The sequence below is a fragment of the Monodelphis domestica genome, chromosome 5, assembly GCF_027887165.1.
Source record: "Monodelphis domestica isolate mMonDom1 chromosome 5, mMonDom1.pri, whole genome shotgun sequence".
In the NCBI taxonomy this organism is placed as follows: domain Eukaryota; kingdom Metazoa; phylum Chordata; class Mammalia; order Didelphimorphia; family Didelphidae; genus Monodelphis; species Monodelphis domestica.
Window position 1 is genome coordinate 94,298,175 of NC_077231.1, and position 19,764 is coordinate 94,317,938.

General features: G+C 44.1%; 1 protein-coding gene across 3 annotated transcripts in view; it reads left to right on the top strand.

Annotated features, from left to right (window-relative positions):
• The first annotated feature begins 3,748 nt into the window (after window positions 1-3,748).
• The window catches only part of RIC8B (RIC8 guanine nucleotide exchange factor B), a 91,959-nt gene continuing 75,943 nt past the window's right edge, over window positions 3,749-19,764 (top strand). For 2 of the 3 annotated variants that reach the window (XM_007503364.3, XM_007503365.3), the window contains exons 1-2: window positions 3,829-4,098; window positions 16,101-16,148. In XM_007503364.3, the coding sequence (XP_007503426.1) occupies window positions 4,015-4,098; window positions 16,101-16,148 (132 nt within the window). In that variant the 5' untranslated portion in view covers window positions 3,829-4,014. Of the gene's footprint in view, window positions 4,099-16,100; window positions 16,149-19,764 lie in introns of all 3 variants that reach the window. The other variant, XM_007503366.3, reaches the window with a different exon arrangement.

The following is a 19,764-nucleotide window of genomic DNA, read 5'->3' on the forward strand; positions in this document are numbered from 1 at the left end:
GGTAGACTCTGGGGGCACTGATCTCCTCCAATGCTTCTTCCCTTCCCCTGGCTAAATATTGAAGTTCTGAACAGAACATTAGAGGTCCAGGACTCAAGGCCTTTCACCATTGGGTTGTCCTTTTCTAGTAATGCCCAGCATATTTGTCTTTTTTATGTTAGGCAACTGGAGTGAAATCTCACACTTTAGGTGTGTTGTGACCCAGGAAGAGTCCAACAGGAATCCCCAGCCTTCCTCTCCTCAGCCACATACTCTGGGGAGAAGGGAGTTGTCTCCACCCAAAGTTCCCATCTTTTTCACTCCAGAAACCAATTACTAGTCATAAGAGCTGAGTCTTTATTCCAATTTTGTTGATTATTTCATATATGTCTTTGGGCAAGTTCATCTCATGGCTTCAGTTTCCTCTTCTAAAAAGTGTGTGTGGAAAGGGAAGGAATTACAACTCTAAATAATACTGAATCAAAAAGAAGAGAAGAGGAGATAATGAGAGAAGTGGAAATGTTATGGGGGTGAAGAGGTGAACCCCAGGGGTTTGGGAAGGATACCTTTTGTAAGAATGCAAGACTCCAAAACTTAGCTTAAAAACATAAAGAGAAATTTATTAATTTAGAAGATAATGTTGAGAATGGCCAGGAGGATAATACAGGTGGAACAGCAAGAGGGAAGGTTGCTCCTTGGGAGGACAGCGTGGATGGAAAAGCTGTCCCCCAGACGACATCAATTCTGAGGATTTTATACTCTTTGCCACAGATGCTGTGTCATTGTGTGGATGTGACTCTAGAGTGGTAGCCACTGAGGCATTCGGTGGGGGGTGGTTGATCATCTGACTGGGGTCTGCCTGGAGACATAGGGAATGACCCTCATAAAAGATTCCTTAGTTTTAGGGAACAGACAGATGTCTAAGATACCACCAGATAGTATCTATGTAGCCTGGAGGTGCATCTCTCTGTCTATCTTAAATCAAAGGAGGATTATCCTCTCAGGGTTTTATAGGAGTTATCAGATGTTTTGGGTTAGGAGTCCCAAGGATGTAGGGAGCAAAGGAATTTCCCTGATAATAGTTTGCCTAAGTTTCTGGAGGTACAATGCCCATGTCAGAAGGGAAAAGAGAAAGGAGAGGAAAAGGAAGAGGGAGAGGGAGAAGAACAGAAAGAGAGAAGAGAGACAAGGAGGGAAATTGGAGGAGAAAGAGAGGGAGGGGGAGAGGGACAGAGGGACAGAGGGAGAAAGAGGGAATTTGTTCTCTCTTACTCATGTGTAGCCCAACATTAAATTAGCATCACAGGTGGGAAAGGACAGTCATTGCTGCATGAAATGTATCTTTGGAAAACTAGAAAAGATTGATTAACAAGCAATTCACTCTAACCTTCCTCCTAAATGAAGTATGGCCAGGGGAGAGAAACTTAATCTCTCTCCAATCTGCATGCTCATGTGAAACCCCTGGGTCAAAAAACATTCTTTTTTTGCCCTCTTAATGACCAGATAATCGGGAGGGAGTGTGAGGTGGTGAGCAGAGTTGGATTTGCAGTGTGTAGTAGAAAGACCCATCTCAGAGACTCAAAGGGCAAGGTGGCCCTGGCTAGGACTACTTTTGGGCAGGGCCTAGAATCTCAGAATTGGTAAGGAGCCCTGGGGGAGCATTCTCTGCTCCTTCCCCTTGGACTCCTGATGAATGAATCCAACACCCTAACAAGTTACCATCAAGGCCCTATTTGAACACCTTCAGTGATGGAAACTTGCTATCTTTTGGGGCAACCTATAGGATCAAGGACTATTAGAAGAGAAATTCAGTTCTAGTCAATCCAAATCAAAGAGAATTTTCATTAAACACCTATTGTGTGCCAGATAGCATAGGAAGCTCTGGGAATACAAAGACAAAAATCCAAAACCCTCCACCTTTAAGGAGCTTCATGTTATCCTGGGTTCACAGCTAGAAAGGACCCTAGTCAATTCCCTCATCTTACAGATAAGGAAACTGAGGGCCAGAGTAGGGAAATAACTCTGGAAAAGCTTAAGCCCAGGTTCTCTGACCTAGTTATCTTTCCCACACTAGGAGGGAGAAGGGAAACACAGAGATACATGGATACAGATAGATACAAAGTTACATCCAGGGAAGGCAAGCATACCCATAACTATAGGGATGGTAGGAAAGATTTTTGAAGGTTAGGATGTAGGTGCTGAGCCTTTAAGATAGCTGGGGATTCCAGGAGAGGGTGGAGAGTGAAGAGAGACAACATTCAGGGCACAGAGAGGGGAGGTGGGATTATCTGAATGGGGCAGCAGCAGCAGGCTGTGTCAACATGGAATTTAGAAACCCCAAACTTGTAGCCTAGTAAGATCTGATGAACCCCAAGTTTTAGGACTACCTTGTAAGTTGGAGACCCCAAAGCTTGTACTGGTTCCCCATTCCTGTGAGAATCCACCCTGAAAGGAATCTCAGGCTAGCAGTTTCAGACTGAATAATGGACCCTAAAGTGAATGACAATCCTAGTTTGCTGGGACTAAACATATGCTAGGTACCCTCTTTGTCTTAGATTGTCTCCCCAATTCTATCAGAGACCCTTTCCCCAGGATATCCCCTCGGGGCAGAGACCATCCTTTAGTATCCATTGTAAGCTGCCCCTTCCCTTAGACTCTAGCCTCTAGCTATGATTCTTTTCCCAAAATTGATTGTATTCTGTCAGTATAGTTTGAACACTTCCTTCAGTGGCCAGAGCATCCAGAGTTCAATCCTCAACTCTCCGTGGAGGCCTGCTATCACACTGAACCTCTTTTCCTGGATTAAAGAGTGATTTTCTGACTATAATAGTTCTGTGTTTTTTCAAAGTCAACAGCTGAAATGGGGAGGAGGGGGAAAGGGGGTCATTAGAAAATCGCCTGGAAATATAGGTTGTTTGCATTTTATTCTAGAAGAAAAGGAAGCTTCTGGAATAGGGAAATGACTGGATTTGAAAGTGACTGGGTAGATCACCTATTCTGATCTCGCTCATTTTATATAGGAAGAAAGTGAGACCCAGAGAGACTTGAGAGCCCCAAGGCCTTGGGATACCCAGATGGGGTTAGCCAACTCCTCCGAGGTCACACAGTATTTAAGCTGGGCTTCCAGCCCAGTTGGCTACGGACCCCAAATTCAAAACTCTGGATAAGGCAATAAAATGGAGGGAAAGGCGATTTAAAAAGGGAGGGGATGGGAGGGAGAAACCAGTTCGGACCAGTCCCAAGTGCCCAGCTCTCACAGTTCCCTGTTATCGTCCACCCTGGGCCTAAGAAGCACAGCCCAGGGCTGTTCCTGGGCAGCAGCTTCCCGGTAAGGATTAAAGTTGTGAAGGGTAGAGGTCCCTTCCTGAGGCACTATTCCCAGCCTCTTCCGAACCCGAAGTGTCCCGAGTTCCCTCTGCCCGGTTGGTCCCCAGGCCCCCAACAAGACTACAACTCCCTTCATGCCCTGTAGCAAGACGGCAAAGCTTCTCCCAGGAACAAGACTACTACTCCCAGCATGCAGTTCCACATCTATCAGCTGATGAGTGGGCGGGGCGACAGGGAGCTTCAGACCTGCCCCGCTGCATGCTGGGAGATGTAGTCCAGCGTAGCCGCGGCCACGGAAGATATGTATTGGGGTACGCAGACCCGCTGAGAAAGAACGTAGCCTCGGAGGAGACGCGCCGAATCGTGGACTCCACTTTCTGCGTTCGTGTCTGCGGTACCTCTTTCCATCCACCCCGCCAAGGGATATGCCTCACCCAGGGCTCCACCCCCGGAGCGCAGCCAATCCACGCGACAAAAACCGCTCTCCTTCCCTCGGTGGGCGGGCACAGCGCGGCGCGGCGGTTGCCATGGGGACGTTGACGTCACGGGGTGAAAGGTGAGGGGCGGTGACGTCAGGCTGAGCCAGGCGGAGGCTGGCTGGTGGGAGGGAGGGGGAGAGAGCGGGCTAGCTAGCGGCCCGAGAGGGAGGGGGCGCGAGGCGTTGACCCAGAGCCCAGAGCAGCACGCGGCCGCCCCACACCTGCGGCGATGGATGCAGAGGGGGCGCTGAACACCCTGCGGGGGGGCGACGCGGGAGCCATCGAGAGGGTCCTGCGGGAGTACAGCGAAGAGGTAAAGCCCTCGCGGGCCCCCCCTCCCCGAAAGGACTGGGCCGTGGCGCAGCGCCCCCTCCCCAGGCCCTTCTACCCCTAGCTCCGAGGTGGAGGGGTCTTAGAGCCGGCATGCCGGGGTACGCCGAGGTGTACCCACCCGTGCAATTGAACCCTCCTTCGGCATGCACGCGACCCCGCCTCCCCCCTCCAGACCCACCTCTGTGCCCTCCAGCCTTCTCCTGTGCATGTCCCCCCAGCTGTCCCCCATGCTTGGTATAAAGGCTTTCCCTCCCATTCCTTCTCTCTCCTTGATTGATGTTGCAAGCCCCAGCCCTTTGCACCCCTCCCTCCCTTCATCCATCCCTCCATCTCTCCATCCATTCCCCCCCTCCCCCGCCACCACCCTAGTGCAGGCCGTCTTCACCTCTCTCAGCCAGGATGGCACAGCTCCCCCACTCCCCCAGCCTTTCCTTGCCCTGGACACTCTCTCCTGCTGAAATCAATCTTCCCCAATCACAGCTTCAGGGAGCAGCTGCCTTACTCAGAAACCTTCAACGGCTCCCTGCTGCTCCCTGAAATCGAGCCCAAACTCCAGGCTCCGAGTGGGATCATACAATCAACAAGCATTTATTGAACCTGAGCGATTTAGAACCTTTGGGATCAGCTGGTTCAGCCCTTTCTCTCCTCCACTATTTTACAGATGAAGAAACTGAGCCCAGGAGAGTAGGGGCTTGCCCAAGGTCACTTAGAGAGTGAATAACCGAGCCAAGCTGGGGTGTCTGCAAATTCAGTGTTGACACTTCTTCCTGTGACCCTAACCTATCCTTCAAACCTAATTTCACTAGGATAGGACCCTAGGCTCTATTAGGATGGGAAATAAGGACCAAATACCTTATAGTCCAGGGGTGTCCCGGACTCCTTTGACAGTCAGTCTAGGGAAGCCTATGAAACCCTCCCTATAATCATGTTTTAAGGCATAAAATCACAAAGGAAATAATTAACTTGCAACATGATTATCAAAATATTTTTTTAATTTCTGGACAACAAGTTAAGAACCCTAATCTGTCCAAACTCACCCCCACACCTTATTTTGTAGATGGCCAAACCAAGACCTAGAAAGGTTAAGTGAGTTATCCAGAATCCCACACATGGTTAGTAGTAGAGCTGGGATTTGAACTCCGGTCCTCTTAGCAACAAATTCCAGGCTCTTGTGTAATAGACAGGCAGCCAGTTGTCAACATTTATTAAGCATTCACTATGTACCAGGCACTGTGCTAAGAGCTGGGCCTACAAAAAAGGCAAAAATCATTCTTTCAAGGAGGAAGAAAAAAGCCAAGTATATACAAGAGATAAGTCAAGTAAGATGAGACGGGAAGACATTAATTGTACCCTCTATCATTCAAACTGGCCTTCTGGTCCTTCACCAAACCTCCCCAGGGTTTTACTATTTTCTGGCTATTTGGGTTATTTCTTTTTTCCTGGGATGCTTTTCAGTACTCTCCCAAAGGCCTCTTCCTTTTCCTGGAAGCTTTACCTGTGAGAATACTACCCTTCAGGACCTAGATCTCCTCTTGGAATCATTCCTTTTGCCTTACCCTTTCCCCAGATAAAATCTCCTCCTTCCCTCCAGGAGTCCACACCCCCCCCCCAATTTTGTTTGAAGCTTTCTTATTGCCCTGTCATCTTGAACTTCCTGAAGTTTTGCTATTTCCCCCTCTTACTTTTTCCTTCAAAGCAAGGATTATATGTTGTTTATCTCTATGCCCCTAGGGTCTGCCTTGTTGCCCTGAGCCTCCTATATAGTAGAAACCAAGGAAATATTCAATAGAATCGAAATTGGACCTTTGACACCCTTAAATTATATTGGGGGGGCAGCTGGGTAGCTCAGTGGATTGAGAGCCAGGCTTAGAGATGGAGGTCCTAGGTTCAAATCTGGCCTCAGACACTTCCCAGCTGTGTGACCCTGGGCAAGTCACTTGACCCCCATTGCCTTACCACTCTTCTGCCTTGGAGCCAATACACAGTATTGACTCTAGGCCAGAAAGTAAGAGCATTATATATATATGCACCAGTATAGTCACATCTTAATTTTATGGTTTTCCTCTGTATATCTTTCCTTTGAGACTCACTAGAACCCAAGGAAGCTTCTAGGTGGGACAGGTATCAGTAAAAACAAAATTATCTTTAAATTCAATCTGAAGATCAGTCAGATGAGAGAACTTGAGGAAAGCTTGACTAGTAGATGTCAAAGCACAGACTAGAACCCAGATTTAGAATTGGGAGGGATCCTAAAGATCATGTAGTCATTTTCCAGAGGAGGAAAATGAATCCCAGCGAAGTGACTTGTCCAAGGTCACACAAGTAATAAGAATAGCAGAGCAGAATTTGAACCTGTCTGTGAGTCCAGACCTAGCATTCTCCTGGGACTAGATTGCCCAGGATAATTTAATGCCTTTTTTGTTTTTCTTTATTAGACATATATCTAATTTTGTGTGAAAACATAGACTCCCACACCTTGGTTGTCAAATCTTTCTCCATTCTGTCTTCTTGAATTGGTTAAAGGCTGATCCCCCCCACCCCCCTTCTCTTCCATGGCTGATTTTTGCTTTTTGAGGATACCACTTCGTTTTTAAGAATCTTTTTCCAAAGAGCAGTTTGGTGGGTTGAGAGCCAGACCTAGAGATGGGGAGGTCCTGGGTTCCAATCTGGCCTCAGACACTTCCTAGCTGTGTGACTCTGGACAAGTCTCTTAACCCCCATTGCCTAGCCCTCACCACTCTTCTGCCTAGGAACCAATACACAGTATTGGAGGGTAAGTTTGGTTTGATTTTTTTTCCCCATCTATTTCTACTCTTTTTGGAGAATGGCATACACACACACACATGCACCTGCTATACAGTTTTCCTAAGAATAAACTGCACAAATGTTGAGGGTATCCGTAATGAAGGCTTTAGAACAGCCAGTCTTTCACAAGCCAGGGACTGCAGTTAAACACTTTTTTCCCATCATACATTTGACTGGAGAATGTAGCAAATAGGAAATCCTACTGGGTTTGTGGTTTGCTGATGATTAAAAACATTTTGATTTGTTTGGAGCAAAGCACCACCTTCAGGGCTGCCCTCCAACAAGGTTCCTCCCATGCATAGGTCAGCAGTTGTCTTTGAAAGCTCTAACCAGAGATAACTTTGTTTCCCAGCTTTCTTCTCCTTAATACCAAGAGAGGCTTCAAGAAACAGGGAGATACAAACTTGCCAGAGGGGAGTTTTGCAGGTATCAGAGATACAGCATTATGTCCCTCTAGCTTCTGAGGTGCCTCCAAGACTCCTGTCCTGGGAGGAACTTGGGCCCCTCAGAGGGTGCCCTGAGATCCAGAATCACTCAAAGAGCATGGCCTGCCTAGCATCCCTGGAACTGAGGGACCAAAGAGTGCTTATTGTCTAAACTGGGAGTTTGGAGCTTTTTTCTTTCTTTTCTTTCTTTTTTTTTTTTTTGTAATGGTCCAGTGAAGTCTATGGTACCCTTCTCTGAATTATGTTAGGCTTTTTTTTGGTCTTTATTTAACTTTACATTTCATCTTAGAATCAATATTGGTTCCAAGGCAGAAGAGGGGTCAGGGCTAGGTAATGGGGGTTAAGTGACTTGCCTAGGATCACACAGCTAGGAAGTGTCAGAGCCCAGATTTAAACCCAGGACCTCCTGTCTCTGGGCCTGACTCTCAATTCACTGAGCCATGCAGTTTGCCCCCATGAATAATGTTTTAGGTCTATAAAATACATCTGATTACAAAGGAAACCAACTTAATGAAATACAAAAGTAACACTTTCTTTTTCATCCAAAATAAAAGACCCTCTGAAATCTATCTACAGAACCCTTGAAGGTCTGTGGACTTCTGATTAAGAAAGCGGAGGGCAAACATGACTTCAGATACTTTTTATCTGTGTGGATCCTGGGCAAATCACTTCGCCCCAATTGCCTGAGCCTTACTTCCTTGGAACTGATACTTAGTATTATTTCTAAGACAGAAAGTAATTCAAAAAAAGAAAGGAAAAGAAAAGTAAGCCTGCTCTATGGTGTCAAATTCAAATAGAAATGATCCCTAGAGGCTGCCTATAAACTTAGAAAACCACAAATTAACATTATGTGTGTGGCATTATCTTTTTATTTTATTAAACATTTCCATTACATTTTTAAAAAAAACCCTTTCTGTCTTAGAAGCAATACTATGTATTGGTTCTAAGGCAGAAGAGAGGTAAGGGTTAAGCCAAATGGGGGTTAAGTGACTTGCCCAGAGTCACACTGTTAGGAAGTATCTCAGGGCAAATTTGAACCCAGGACCTCCAGGCCTGGCCTCCTGGCCTCTGTGCTACCTAACTGCCTCTCCTTTGGAATTATTCTTGAAGTTTAACATTAAAGTTGTTGGAAGAACAGGCAGGATGAGTAGCATATCTGCCCCCTCTCTGGCATTAGGTGCCTGTGAAACACACATGGAGATTGTCTACATCGATGGTCTTCCATGGACTAAGCATGAAGATTCTTAGAGTTGGTTCAGGGTCAAACACCAATGATGGAGCAGTTAGGGAATGCAGAGCCCTTCCCACCATATTGAATATTGGTTGCAGTGGGGTCTAACTACCAAGGAACTACCCAATCAGTAAGCATGTATTAATTGGTTGGTTTTTTTTTTTTTAATGGGACAGCTATGTAGCATAGTGGATAGATCTCTAGACCTAAAGTGTGAGGGCCTAGATTCAAATCTGGCGCTGTGTGACCCTGGGCAAGTCACTTAACTCTCATTGTCAAGCCTTTACTGCTCTACTTTGGAACCAATCCACAGTATTGATTCTAAGACAAAAGTTAAGGATTTTAAAAAATTTTGATAATAAGGCAAGGATTTTTTTTTAAATGTTTATATGCCAGACACTGTGCAGAATGCTAGGGATTCAAAGACAAGTAAAATGAGCCCTTTCTTCATGATACTTACCTTCTATTGGGGAGACAAATTGTACCCATATCATGCTGCCCTGAAGGTGTTTTGTCCTTTAGATAAGAGACTTGGAAGCTTGAGGAAAGGCAGAAAGAGTGAAGATAATGATCAGGAGTAGGGAAAGGTATGTTGGGATCAGTTGTGGGGGAGGTTAGTCTCAGCTCTAAGGAGTATTGATGTTTTCACCCTTGACTTCCATGGTAGGTAGTGTTCTTGTGCCTTAGTTTTCTCACCTGCAAAAAAGAACACGGAATGGCATTATATCCCTAAACCTTTGAGAACAACCTAATGAATTTGTTTGCCAGGGCTCCCAACTCTACCCAGAGCCCGGGAATTTTGGCCAACTAATGTGAGCTTATGAATGGTGGGCAGATCTGTTTGCTAATGAGGGGTTTGGGCTCCAAATGATGGATGTCACTGGTGCTACACATATTGCATCTTTAGTTTCCAGGGCATCTGACTTTAGTCTTTGGCCCTGGATGTGTTACTGCCCCTAAATGAGGTAGGAATGTTCTAGAAGGAATGGAATATGCTTGACCATATTTCCAGTTCTTACAAGGTCTCAGAGTTGGAAGGGCCCCTTTAAAGTCACCTAAAGTCGATGCCTTAAACCCCACCTCACCCCTTTCTCAGTAGCATGTATTGGTCTTTTTTTCTTTTTTTTTAAATCCTGAGTATATGTGTTGAAATAAAAAAGGTCACTTATCAACCCAGACCATGAAGAAAGGGCATCACTTGTGTTATCTCAGGAACTGGGTGGGTGCTGATACAGCAGGAGAAAAGAATAAAAACCTTTTAGGAAGGAGTTTGGGACAAGGAGGACTCAAGTTCTCTTGGGCCTTTGCACCTACCTACATGCTACACCCTAGGGACCTCTGGGCCTTTACATCTGCTCTGCAGCTGAACCCTTCTACATTGTCATCTACCTCAATTAGAAGTGAGTTCCTTGAGGGATGAAACTGCCTTTTTTGTTTTTCCTCTTTGTCCCCTTAGAGGTTACACCTAATAAGAGATTCATGTGTGTATGTGTGTTGACATTCATTCATTTTAAGTCCATCTCTTGGAGATACTTTGGTAGCATCTGAGGGGTGTATTGTTGATTGCCCCCTGGATCTCCTCAGCAGCGCTTATAAGATCAGAGATTTAGAGTTGGAAAAGTCCTGCAAAGCCATTTGCTTCAAAACTCCCTTGTTTTATAATCAGAAATCAGCCCATGAAGGCAGTGACTCTGTATACTTGGAATCTGCTCTCTAGGACTCTAAATCCCAGCATCCCACTTTCCTTACCTGGATATGCATACTTACCTCTATAAGATTAAAATTAATATCCAATAACTCCAAGTATTATATTTTATAAGATTTATTAATAATTATTTGAAGTAAATGAAACAAAAGGACAAAAATAAAAACCTGAGTAAAGAAAAGTTTTCCCAGCCACATTCTTGGGGAAAAGAGAGAGGGGGCAGGGTTACACACAAACTTTATCTTCAAAACATAAGGATGTAAGGTGAGAACAAAAGTGGGATGCTGGGATTTAGAGTCCTGGGGAGCAGGTTCTAATTATACAACTCCCCAACCAGGGTCATATTGTTAGTAAGCATCAGAGGCACAATTTGAACCCAAGTCTCCCATTTCAAGTGAGGAAAAGGAAGAAGAGATGTCTGGTCTGGAGGAACAAGGGTGATAAAAATACTTGGGGGCAGGAGTGGGCCTAGGGGTCAATCTTGAAGAAGATGCCAGGCCACAGAGGAAACCCTCCTTTCTTGTAATATACTGCTGCATCTGACTCACTGTTTGAAAAATACTAATCTAGGGATTAGCCCTGGAAACCCAGTCCCCGATTTAGGACAGAGCAACCTGGATACAGAGAACTACCTCAAAGGGCATCTGCTTTCCAGCTCTAGTATTGAATTCAGAGGGGAAGCTTTAGTGGAAGCTAAAAGGTTGCTCCACAAGGGCAAGCTTAGTGGGCTGCTCATTCTGCTTGCCTCCTCCCTCTCTTTCTTCCCTCTCTCCCATCCTTTCTTCTACCTTAGTATCAATTCTAAGCCAGAAGAGCTGCAAGAACTAGGCAAATGGAGATAAGTGACTTGCCAAGGGTTACACAGCTAAGGAAGTATCTGGGGCCATCTTTGAACCCAAGTCCTTTTGTCCTATTTTTTTTTTCTTTTGTGGGTCCTAAAAACTCAGTGAGTGGCTCTTATCTCCTCTTGGGAAATGGATTAGCATGAAGCCCCCTGACTCACAGCTCAGAAGGCTGGGTTAGTGTTTATTGGTGTGACCTGGGTAAAGGCTCCAAACTGGAAGAAAATCCCTAGGGGAGGGTGCATGTATGCATGTGATGACAAAAGCTGGTCTTACCTGACATCTTTAAACAGGCTGCTAACTCAGAAAATTGGGAAATTAGTGAAATCAGACAGAGCTCTGCCTTGGGTGCTTCTTACAAATGCTAAGGAATAGTTCTCTTCTATTTTGTAGATGGCAGAGTCCATCAGGTCAGGAGAGGGCTTCGTTTTTGGCTTCTGGGAACTCTAGTGGGGATTAGTGGCAATCGATGCAGCAGGGTCTCCCTCTAGGCAGGTTCCATCTCATCTTGAACCATCCCGCTTAGGCAGTGATTAGGTCCTGAGTGCCTGTTTTTTCTCCTTGTGACCCCTTCCTTTCATCTCAAAGCACAGAAAGCTTTTTTTAAAAAAACAACAACCTTACTTTCAGTCTTAGAATCAATACTGTGTATTGGTTCCAAGGCAGAAGAGTGGTAAGGGCTAGGCAATGGGGGTTAAGTGAATTGCCCAGGGGCACACAGCTGGGAAGTGTCTGAGGCCATGTTTGAACCCAGGACTTCCCATCTCTAGGTTTAGCTCTCAATCCACTGAGCTATCCAGCTGCCCCCCACAGCAAGCTTTTTAAAAATATGGAGGGCATGTGATTGCTTGTTATTGATTAGAGGACTACCCCCTCCCTCCAGCTCTCAAAGGGAGAAAAGCTCTTTGGGGATTTCCTTTTCCACTCTCTTCACTTCTCATTCTTTTATCTTCTTGGAGTTAGGTTGAGAGTGGAGAGAAAGAGTCTAAAAAGAGAGAGGGCAGAGGGTGACTAAAACAAGAGAGCCTGTTCTTCTAGTTGGCCATACCCATTTCTGCCATGTGCTTCTACTTCTCTGTTGAAGGCCCCTCTGGTGCCTACTTGTGGATTTCAAAGGCTTTGCCAAGAGAGTGCCAACTGTGACAGGCCCTAAACAAGGGGGGGGGGGGACCCATTTAGAGATGCCAGACTGTGTGTTGTCTAAGCTCAGACAGACTCATCATCAGAAAGTTGGACAACTTCTCTTTCTTTGGCTTTAGCAGCTCACAAAAACAGTTTGACTAAGATGTGGGGTTTGTGACCAATCCATGCTGACACAAGGTGCACCTACATCCCAGAAAATCATGACTCTTTGGAAGCTCTTTCTGCTAGGGCATGTCGTCTAGGATTCCCACACACACGGTCTTTATCTCCTACCTCCAAACATCCTTCGATGATGTCTCATTCTGGTGCCAGCCTTGGTGCCACACTGTTGCATTCTATCTCTAGTCATAGTCTTAGAGCTAGGGGAGAACCAGGGGCTTATAGGAGCCAGACCCTTTGTTTTACAAGTGAAGAAACTAAGGCAAGGAAATGGAAATGACTGTCAAGATCACACAGTAAGTCTTAGAAAGGTGATTTGAATCTGGAACATTTGTTTAAAAGCTGTTTTCCAAGGAGTTGTTACTATAGTACCTCACATAACTCCAGGACTTTTCCCTTCCAATACCTTTCCCAGCCCACCTTAATGTGAGCCTTCTCTCTTGTCGATGATCTCCAATTGCTGTATTTATTTGTATTGGTACAACTTGTACATTGTTGTTTGCTCTATTAGAATGTAAGCTCTCTGAGGGCAGGAACTATGGGCCTTACTATCTATCCCTAGCCTGACACTAAAATGACTTTTTTTTTTTAAACCTTCCCCTTCTGTCTTAGAATCAATACTGTATTTTGGTTCCAAGGCAGAAGAGCATTTAGGGATAGGCAGTTGGAGTTAATTGGCTTGCCCAGGGTCACACTGCTAGGACATGTCTGAGGCCAGATTTGAACCTAAGACTTCTTGTCTCTAGGCTTGGCTCTCAATCCCCTGAGCCACCCAGTTATCCCCTAATAAGTGATTCTTAACCCGACTTGACAATATCTGCAGTCCGCTGAGTGCCTGACTTCCAAGATGGTGCCAGCAAATACTTAATATTTAGAAATGGAACCAATGGAAAGCTTAAAGTGCTTGAGAATTCCTCGTTTGGGGGTTTTATAGAGAAAGCCCTTGGCCTGGCATTGGGAGTCCCCTAGCCTCTTTTCTGTATTATCGCACATTGTGAGCTCACTGGGTTAGCATCCCCATCTAGCACTGGTCCTTCGTGTTCCTCCAAACATAGGATGGATAAGGAGCTGTTGTGGAAGCATGAAGAGATGATATGGCCAGAGATTTAGGACAAGAAGATCCTGGGAAGACATCCAGTATAACCCCCTTGTTTATAGATAAGGAATTATCTGTGGAATGATTTGCCCCAGGTCACATTAATCATTGGTGGTGATGGCAGTATTCCAACCCAACTCTTCCTTGACTTCAGATCCAACACACTTTTTCAGTGCCCCCTCCCCTTCCTGGTGAGCTGTGGAATGCTGTATGGGGCTGAGAAGAAAGGCCATTCATTGTCACAAACTGTTCCTAACTTCCATCTTGTCCTTTGGGAATAACCCCTAAAGGGCAGGATGGTGGGAGGGATCTCAGACTCAGGATTGAAATTTTTTGGACTTGTCATCGTCACTTTTTAGAACTTTGAAGGCAGAAACCTTGGTACAGGACTGGGCACACAGTATGTACTTAAGAAATAATATAGCAATGGAATAACAGATTGCTTGGAACTGTTGAGCAGAAGAAGCCCACCACCCTGATATCGACAATTTGGGTAAATAAAGTCAAAGAGCCAAATTTTTCCAAGTCAAGGTAGAAAGTTAGAGTTTATTGGAAGAGGGCCAAGTCCTCCAATAAAAGCGTTCTCTTGCATGGATTACATAAACAGACCCCAGCAAGAGACAATGCCAGGAGGAGACCTGGTTTATATACCCAAATCATAACAAAATGAATAATTTCCGTACAAGGATGACATCACAAGATGTAGCATCATGCATGCCTTTTTTAGAAACTTGCCCAACTACAAGGATGATTGGTCAACTTTGCCTAGCAATGCCCACATATGTCTTACGGTCAAGTCACAAGACAATACCATAATATCCTTATTGGGTGGGCGCTGACCACTACCTTTGAATCAAGAGGGGTATTTCCAAATCAGGAGAGGCACAGGATGTTTATCACAAGTTTTGATTTAGAGTGTTGGCAATATATGGACAACAAGTACAGCATAGGGAGGTGTTGAAAATCCCCTTAGAAGCAGTTTTTATACTTGAGTAAATAATCCTTATAAACCCTATATTTCTATAAAACTCTAAATCTTCTAAAATCTTATCTTATAAAATCTAATCCTATAAAATCCATAAATCATAAACTCTACTGATTATATCATAATGAGTATCACACCAATCACTCTAAACTCACAATATTGATTATTTCCAATTTATCCACTTATCACTATTACTAAAATCCAATCAAGTGTAAGGGGGTAGGGGTCTATCTTCCTGACAGAACATGGAGGGGAGGTTTTAAAAAATAATTCTAAAAATTGTTTTTACATATAATTGGGGGAAATAAAATAATTGAAATTTAAAATAACTTAATTTTAATATATTAAAATATATATAAACAGTAATATTTTATGATTAAATGTATTAAAGCAATATCTTTAAATTCAAAGAGAATAATATGTACAAACTATAATGGAAACAACACTGACTTGCAAGTATTTGGTTCTGTCCCTAACTTGCTTTGTCACATAGAACAAAAGTCTTTCTCTCACTGCCCCTTCACTCAGTTTCCTAACTTATCTAAAATAGGGATAATAATATACAGCTGGAGTCTGAGGAACTGAGTTCATATCTTATCTCTCTCCTTACTAGCTGCCATGTGTGACCTTGCACAAATCACTTCACCTCTATGGGTATCTTCTTTTATAAAATGGAGGGGCTGGGCAAGATGTCCTGGATTCTAGCTCCAGATCTGAAACCTTTGTTTCTGCATCAGAGGATTTGGGTAAAACTCAAAAGAGAAAATGGCAGGGAAAGCCCTTTTGTAAAGAGGGAGGCATTTTCTAAATATCATTTGCTAGCTTTATCAGTCCTCTGTACCTTTCTTTAAAAAGAAGGTCCCTGCTTTTCTGGCCTTCTACCTTAAAAAAAAAATAACCCAGCAACAATGGATTTTATTGCTATCTTTTGTTTTTAAATTGCCTAGATTCCTTCCTGGCTCTTTGTGATTCTGTTTGGGGCTTTCCCCTCTTTTTTTAAACCCTTACTTTCTGTCCTACTAACTACTTCAAGATAGAAGAGCAAGGGCTAGGCAAACAGATTAATGTAACTGGTCTTTCTGGGGTCAGACAGCTAGGAGGTGCTTGAGGTCATATTTTAACCCAGGTCCTCCGGAGTAGAGGCCTGGAACTCTATCCACCGTGCCCCTATTTGGGTTTGTTTTGTTTGTTTGTTTTGCAAAGATCTAGAGTAGTTTGCCATTTCTTTCTCCAGCTCATTTGATAGATGAGGAAACTGAGGCAAACAGGGTGACATGACTTGCCTAGGGTCAAACAGCTAGGAAGTGTCTGAAGCTGGCTTTGAACTCATGAAGAGGCAGGCATTTTCCTGACTAGACCTGGCACTCTTATCTACTTATATCATAGCTGCACTTATGAGAAAAAAATTTTCAAAAAAAAAAGGTCCTAGAGTTTTCCTAATTCTCCTAAGAGGAAAAAGAAAGGTAGCTCTTACCCAGTGGCATTACCTTATGTATCTTTTTTTTTTTTTATAGCAGCATCAGAAGTGAATTCTGTCCTCATAATAATGCATGGTTTCTTTTCCCCACAGCACAGAGCTACTTTCAAATTCGAACTTGAGGATGAAGAGAAGAGAAAGGTAAGCAATTAACTTCATCTTGTATGTGTGTGTGTGTGTGTGTGTGTACTCCAACCTCTGCCAAAAGAACTCCCCCTGGGAACATCCCTGACACATAAGATCATCTTTAAAATAGGAGGTGATGTCCACCTGAGCCACTTCCACCAAGAGATTATGGGGTGCCGGTGTAGTGGATTTACTGCTAGGCTTGGACTTGGGAAGACTCAGTTTCTTGCCACTGCTTCCTGACTGATTGTGTTCCTTGGGGCAAGTCACTTAATCTCTCTGTCCTTCAGGTGACCCTGGGACTTCCTTGCTAAGTCAGATCTTGATGAGCTGTGAGGTGTTCCCTATACCTGCAAACATCTCAGGTCATCGTTTAGAGGGCAATCCTGGCATAGCTTTGCTTTATGGGGCTGGCATGAGGAAAGAAAGCACTTTTGGAAGTCCTAAAGAGCTGGAAGGATGCAAGTCATAAATTTGTTAATGAAGAGTTTGAATCTTTTTTTTTTGTACATTTGGGGAATCCTCCAGCTTCTCATAATGTCCTTGGTCATACTGGGGGAGGGTTGTAACCATCGAGGGCCAGCAGCTGAGTATAGTGCATTTGGTAGCTCATTACCCCCTAGTTTATCCCCTCCCCAATCCTGCTTCCTCTTGTGGTATATTAGGCAGCAGTAAGTAGCTGTTTCATGGACAAATGTATAAATTCTACCTTCTCATTCAAGGCCCTTCTCAGTCTGCCTGTGGTGAGTTTCATTTAATTTCTCATTCCCCCTTAGTGTCCTCTAAGCTCCAGCCAGACTGGAATCCTCATGAGGCTTCCATGTCTCTTCCTGCCTTTGTTCATGACATCAGTTCCCAGGATGCACTCTTCTTTCCCCTCTTCCCTTTCCAGATCCAGATGAAATCCTTTTCTTTTGCCAAAGTCCAAAGTCATTGCTACTTCCCTGATGCCCCTACCTCAAGCCAAAAGAGATTGCTTCCCTTCATAGATATCCCATCATCCTTTGGACTTTTTTTTTTTTAAGCATTTGGCACATTCTGTTTTGCCTGACAACAATGTTTCTACATGTCTCATTCCCCAACTAAATGTAAACGCCCTAGGGGAAGGAACTGTTTCTTATTTCACCATTTGATGTAAACTCCTTTCCCTCTTCTCTTCATCTTAAAATCCCTTGATATCAACTCCTCCTCTAACTCTCCATCTTTTCCTTAGTTTCTGACAATAAGATGACCCTTCTTGCCAAGGCCAACCCCTTTATTTGCCCTCTTTATCTCCTCCTCTTCTGTCTTCCTTAGATTGGCAACCTAAATCATCCCCCTCAGTTGAATTTTCATTTTCTTCCAATCTCCTGATCTTTTTACCTATTATATTCAGAAACACCCATCTCCCTCCTTCCCCTCAAGCTATCATCCTATATCTCCCTTCCATTTATCAGCCAAATCCCTAGAAAAAGTTCTCCATACCCATTGCCTCCATTTCTTTTCCTCTTTGCTTTCACTCTTCCCTCAGCCATTGCAGTCTGACTTCTCCCCTCATCATTCAGCTGAAATTGCTCTCCTCATATTTACCTGTAATTACCAACTCTTATGGTCTCATCTCTGTCCTTATTCTTTTTGAGGTTTTTTTTTAACTTACTGAGCTTTTATCCACCCTTAAAACAACTGCTGCATTTTTTCTCCTGGCCTCCCTAGCAATCAATCAACCAAAAAGCATTTATTAGAAACTCAACTTGGACATATGAGAAACTCAAAACATCCAAATTGCTTTTGCCATCCTTGTTCTCTGGCATTTTGGAAGCCTCTCCCTTGGGTCTTCTGCCAGTGATAACCCTGGTAACAGCAACCACACTCCCTGTAGACAGCCTCTGGCTCTCCCTCTCACTCTGTTCCCCAAGAAAGCTAACATAACCTTTTACTCAGGACTACAAAATCTTTATGCTGACTTGGAAATATGTCTACTGTAGTGCTAGTTTGAAAAATCACAAATTTGATCAGTTGAGCCTTTTTTAAAGAGTTCCAGAAATTGTGGAAGGGTCATTGGCCATCCTTTGGTCCAAATCCCAATGTGTAAAGCATGAATCTCATCTATCCACAATAGCAAATCTGGACTGGACTGGACTGGACTGGACTGGACGGCACCTCAAGGATCAGCTGAATCTATCCTTAATTATAAATGAGGAAATCAAAGCCCAGGAAGTGAGGTGATAGCATGTGTGAGAAGTAGGATCTAAACTCAAGTCTTCCAATTTCAGGCCTCCCCATACTTCCTCCTATTCATCACTTCTCATTCTAAGAGAAACCTAATGAGGCATCTGTGGACTAGGAAGAGGCAATCAATCCATCAATAAACATTCATTAAATCCCAGCTATGATGCTAGGTACTCTAATAGGTTTTGGGGGGAGGAAGGGCTACAAAGAAGGAACCAAAACAACCCCTGCCTTCAAAGAGCTTCCATTCTAATGAGAGAGACATTCACGTGGTGAAGTATTTATAAAGGGATATGTCAGCCTCTAAAAAAGAGAAAGGACCTGCCCAGGGATATGTTGTGAGTTGTTGTGGCATAAATCAGTGCTCCCAAAGGGAACAGTGTTTGAATATGTGAATTATAGAACTCCCCTCTAACATCAATATTAACAAACTTTCAACACCTACAATGTGCAGAGGGCACTTGTGCTAGGCACCAAGGAAGAGATTAAGATTAACTGCTATTTGTTGCAGTCCCTCTTGGAGTTTCTAATCTAGAAGGGGCTAGAGCATAGATACTGATGCCCTTTTTTTTTTAAACCCATACTTCCTGTTTTAATAACAACTCTGAGATAGAAGGGCAAAGGTTAGGCAAATAGGGTCAAGTGACTTGCCCAGGATCACACAGGTAGAAAGTGCTGAGGTCAGATTTAATTCCAGGAACTCCCAACTCCAGGCCTGGTGCTCTATCCACTGTGCCCCCACCATGCTCACAGATGCCTTTTATACTGAATGATACATTTGATGGTGTTGAAGTAGTGAGACCCAGGTTGGAAAATATCAGAGAATTACCCTGGTGTGGTGTGCTTGGATGTATCTGAATGGGCAGTAGTTTTTGCTTTGGGCATGGATTGCTCAAGGCACAAATTGTCATCTTCATGTGCTTATCTATGCTTATCTAGCTGCCCTGGCTTTTCTCCATCAGATCTGCCTGGGTGATTGATGCTGATGGAGGCATGGGGGAGGTGGGGGGACCAGTATAGTGTGTGTACAGTGGTCAGGGCTCCCAGGAAAGCCCAAAGAACTAGTGGGATCATCAAAAACAAAACAAATCCCAGCTGAAAAATTAAATTGAAGAAATGAGCACAGAATTCCATTATTAATCCCAAACAGCCACAGACCTAAAAGAATCCCAGTTAGAACTGCTGTGACATGAGTGGTTCATGGAAGGACTAAGAATGTGGGAGGTGTTTATTTCAGAATAGGATGGGAGCACGGGCCTCCCTCACTGAAGGCTGAGAACTCCTGCAGGGGAGCAGCTGCCTGGCTGGGCAAGGCTTCTTTTATTTGTGCATTTATTAGTTTTCTGCAGAAGAGCTAACTTCCCAAAATACCAATCTGCAGGTGTCCTCCTGGCTTTGTGTGTGTTAGTGGAGACATAAGTAT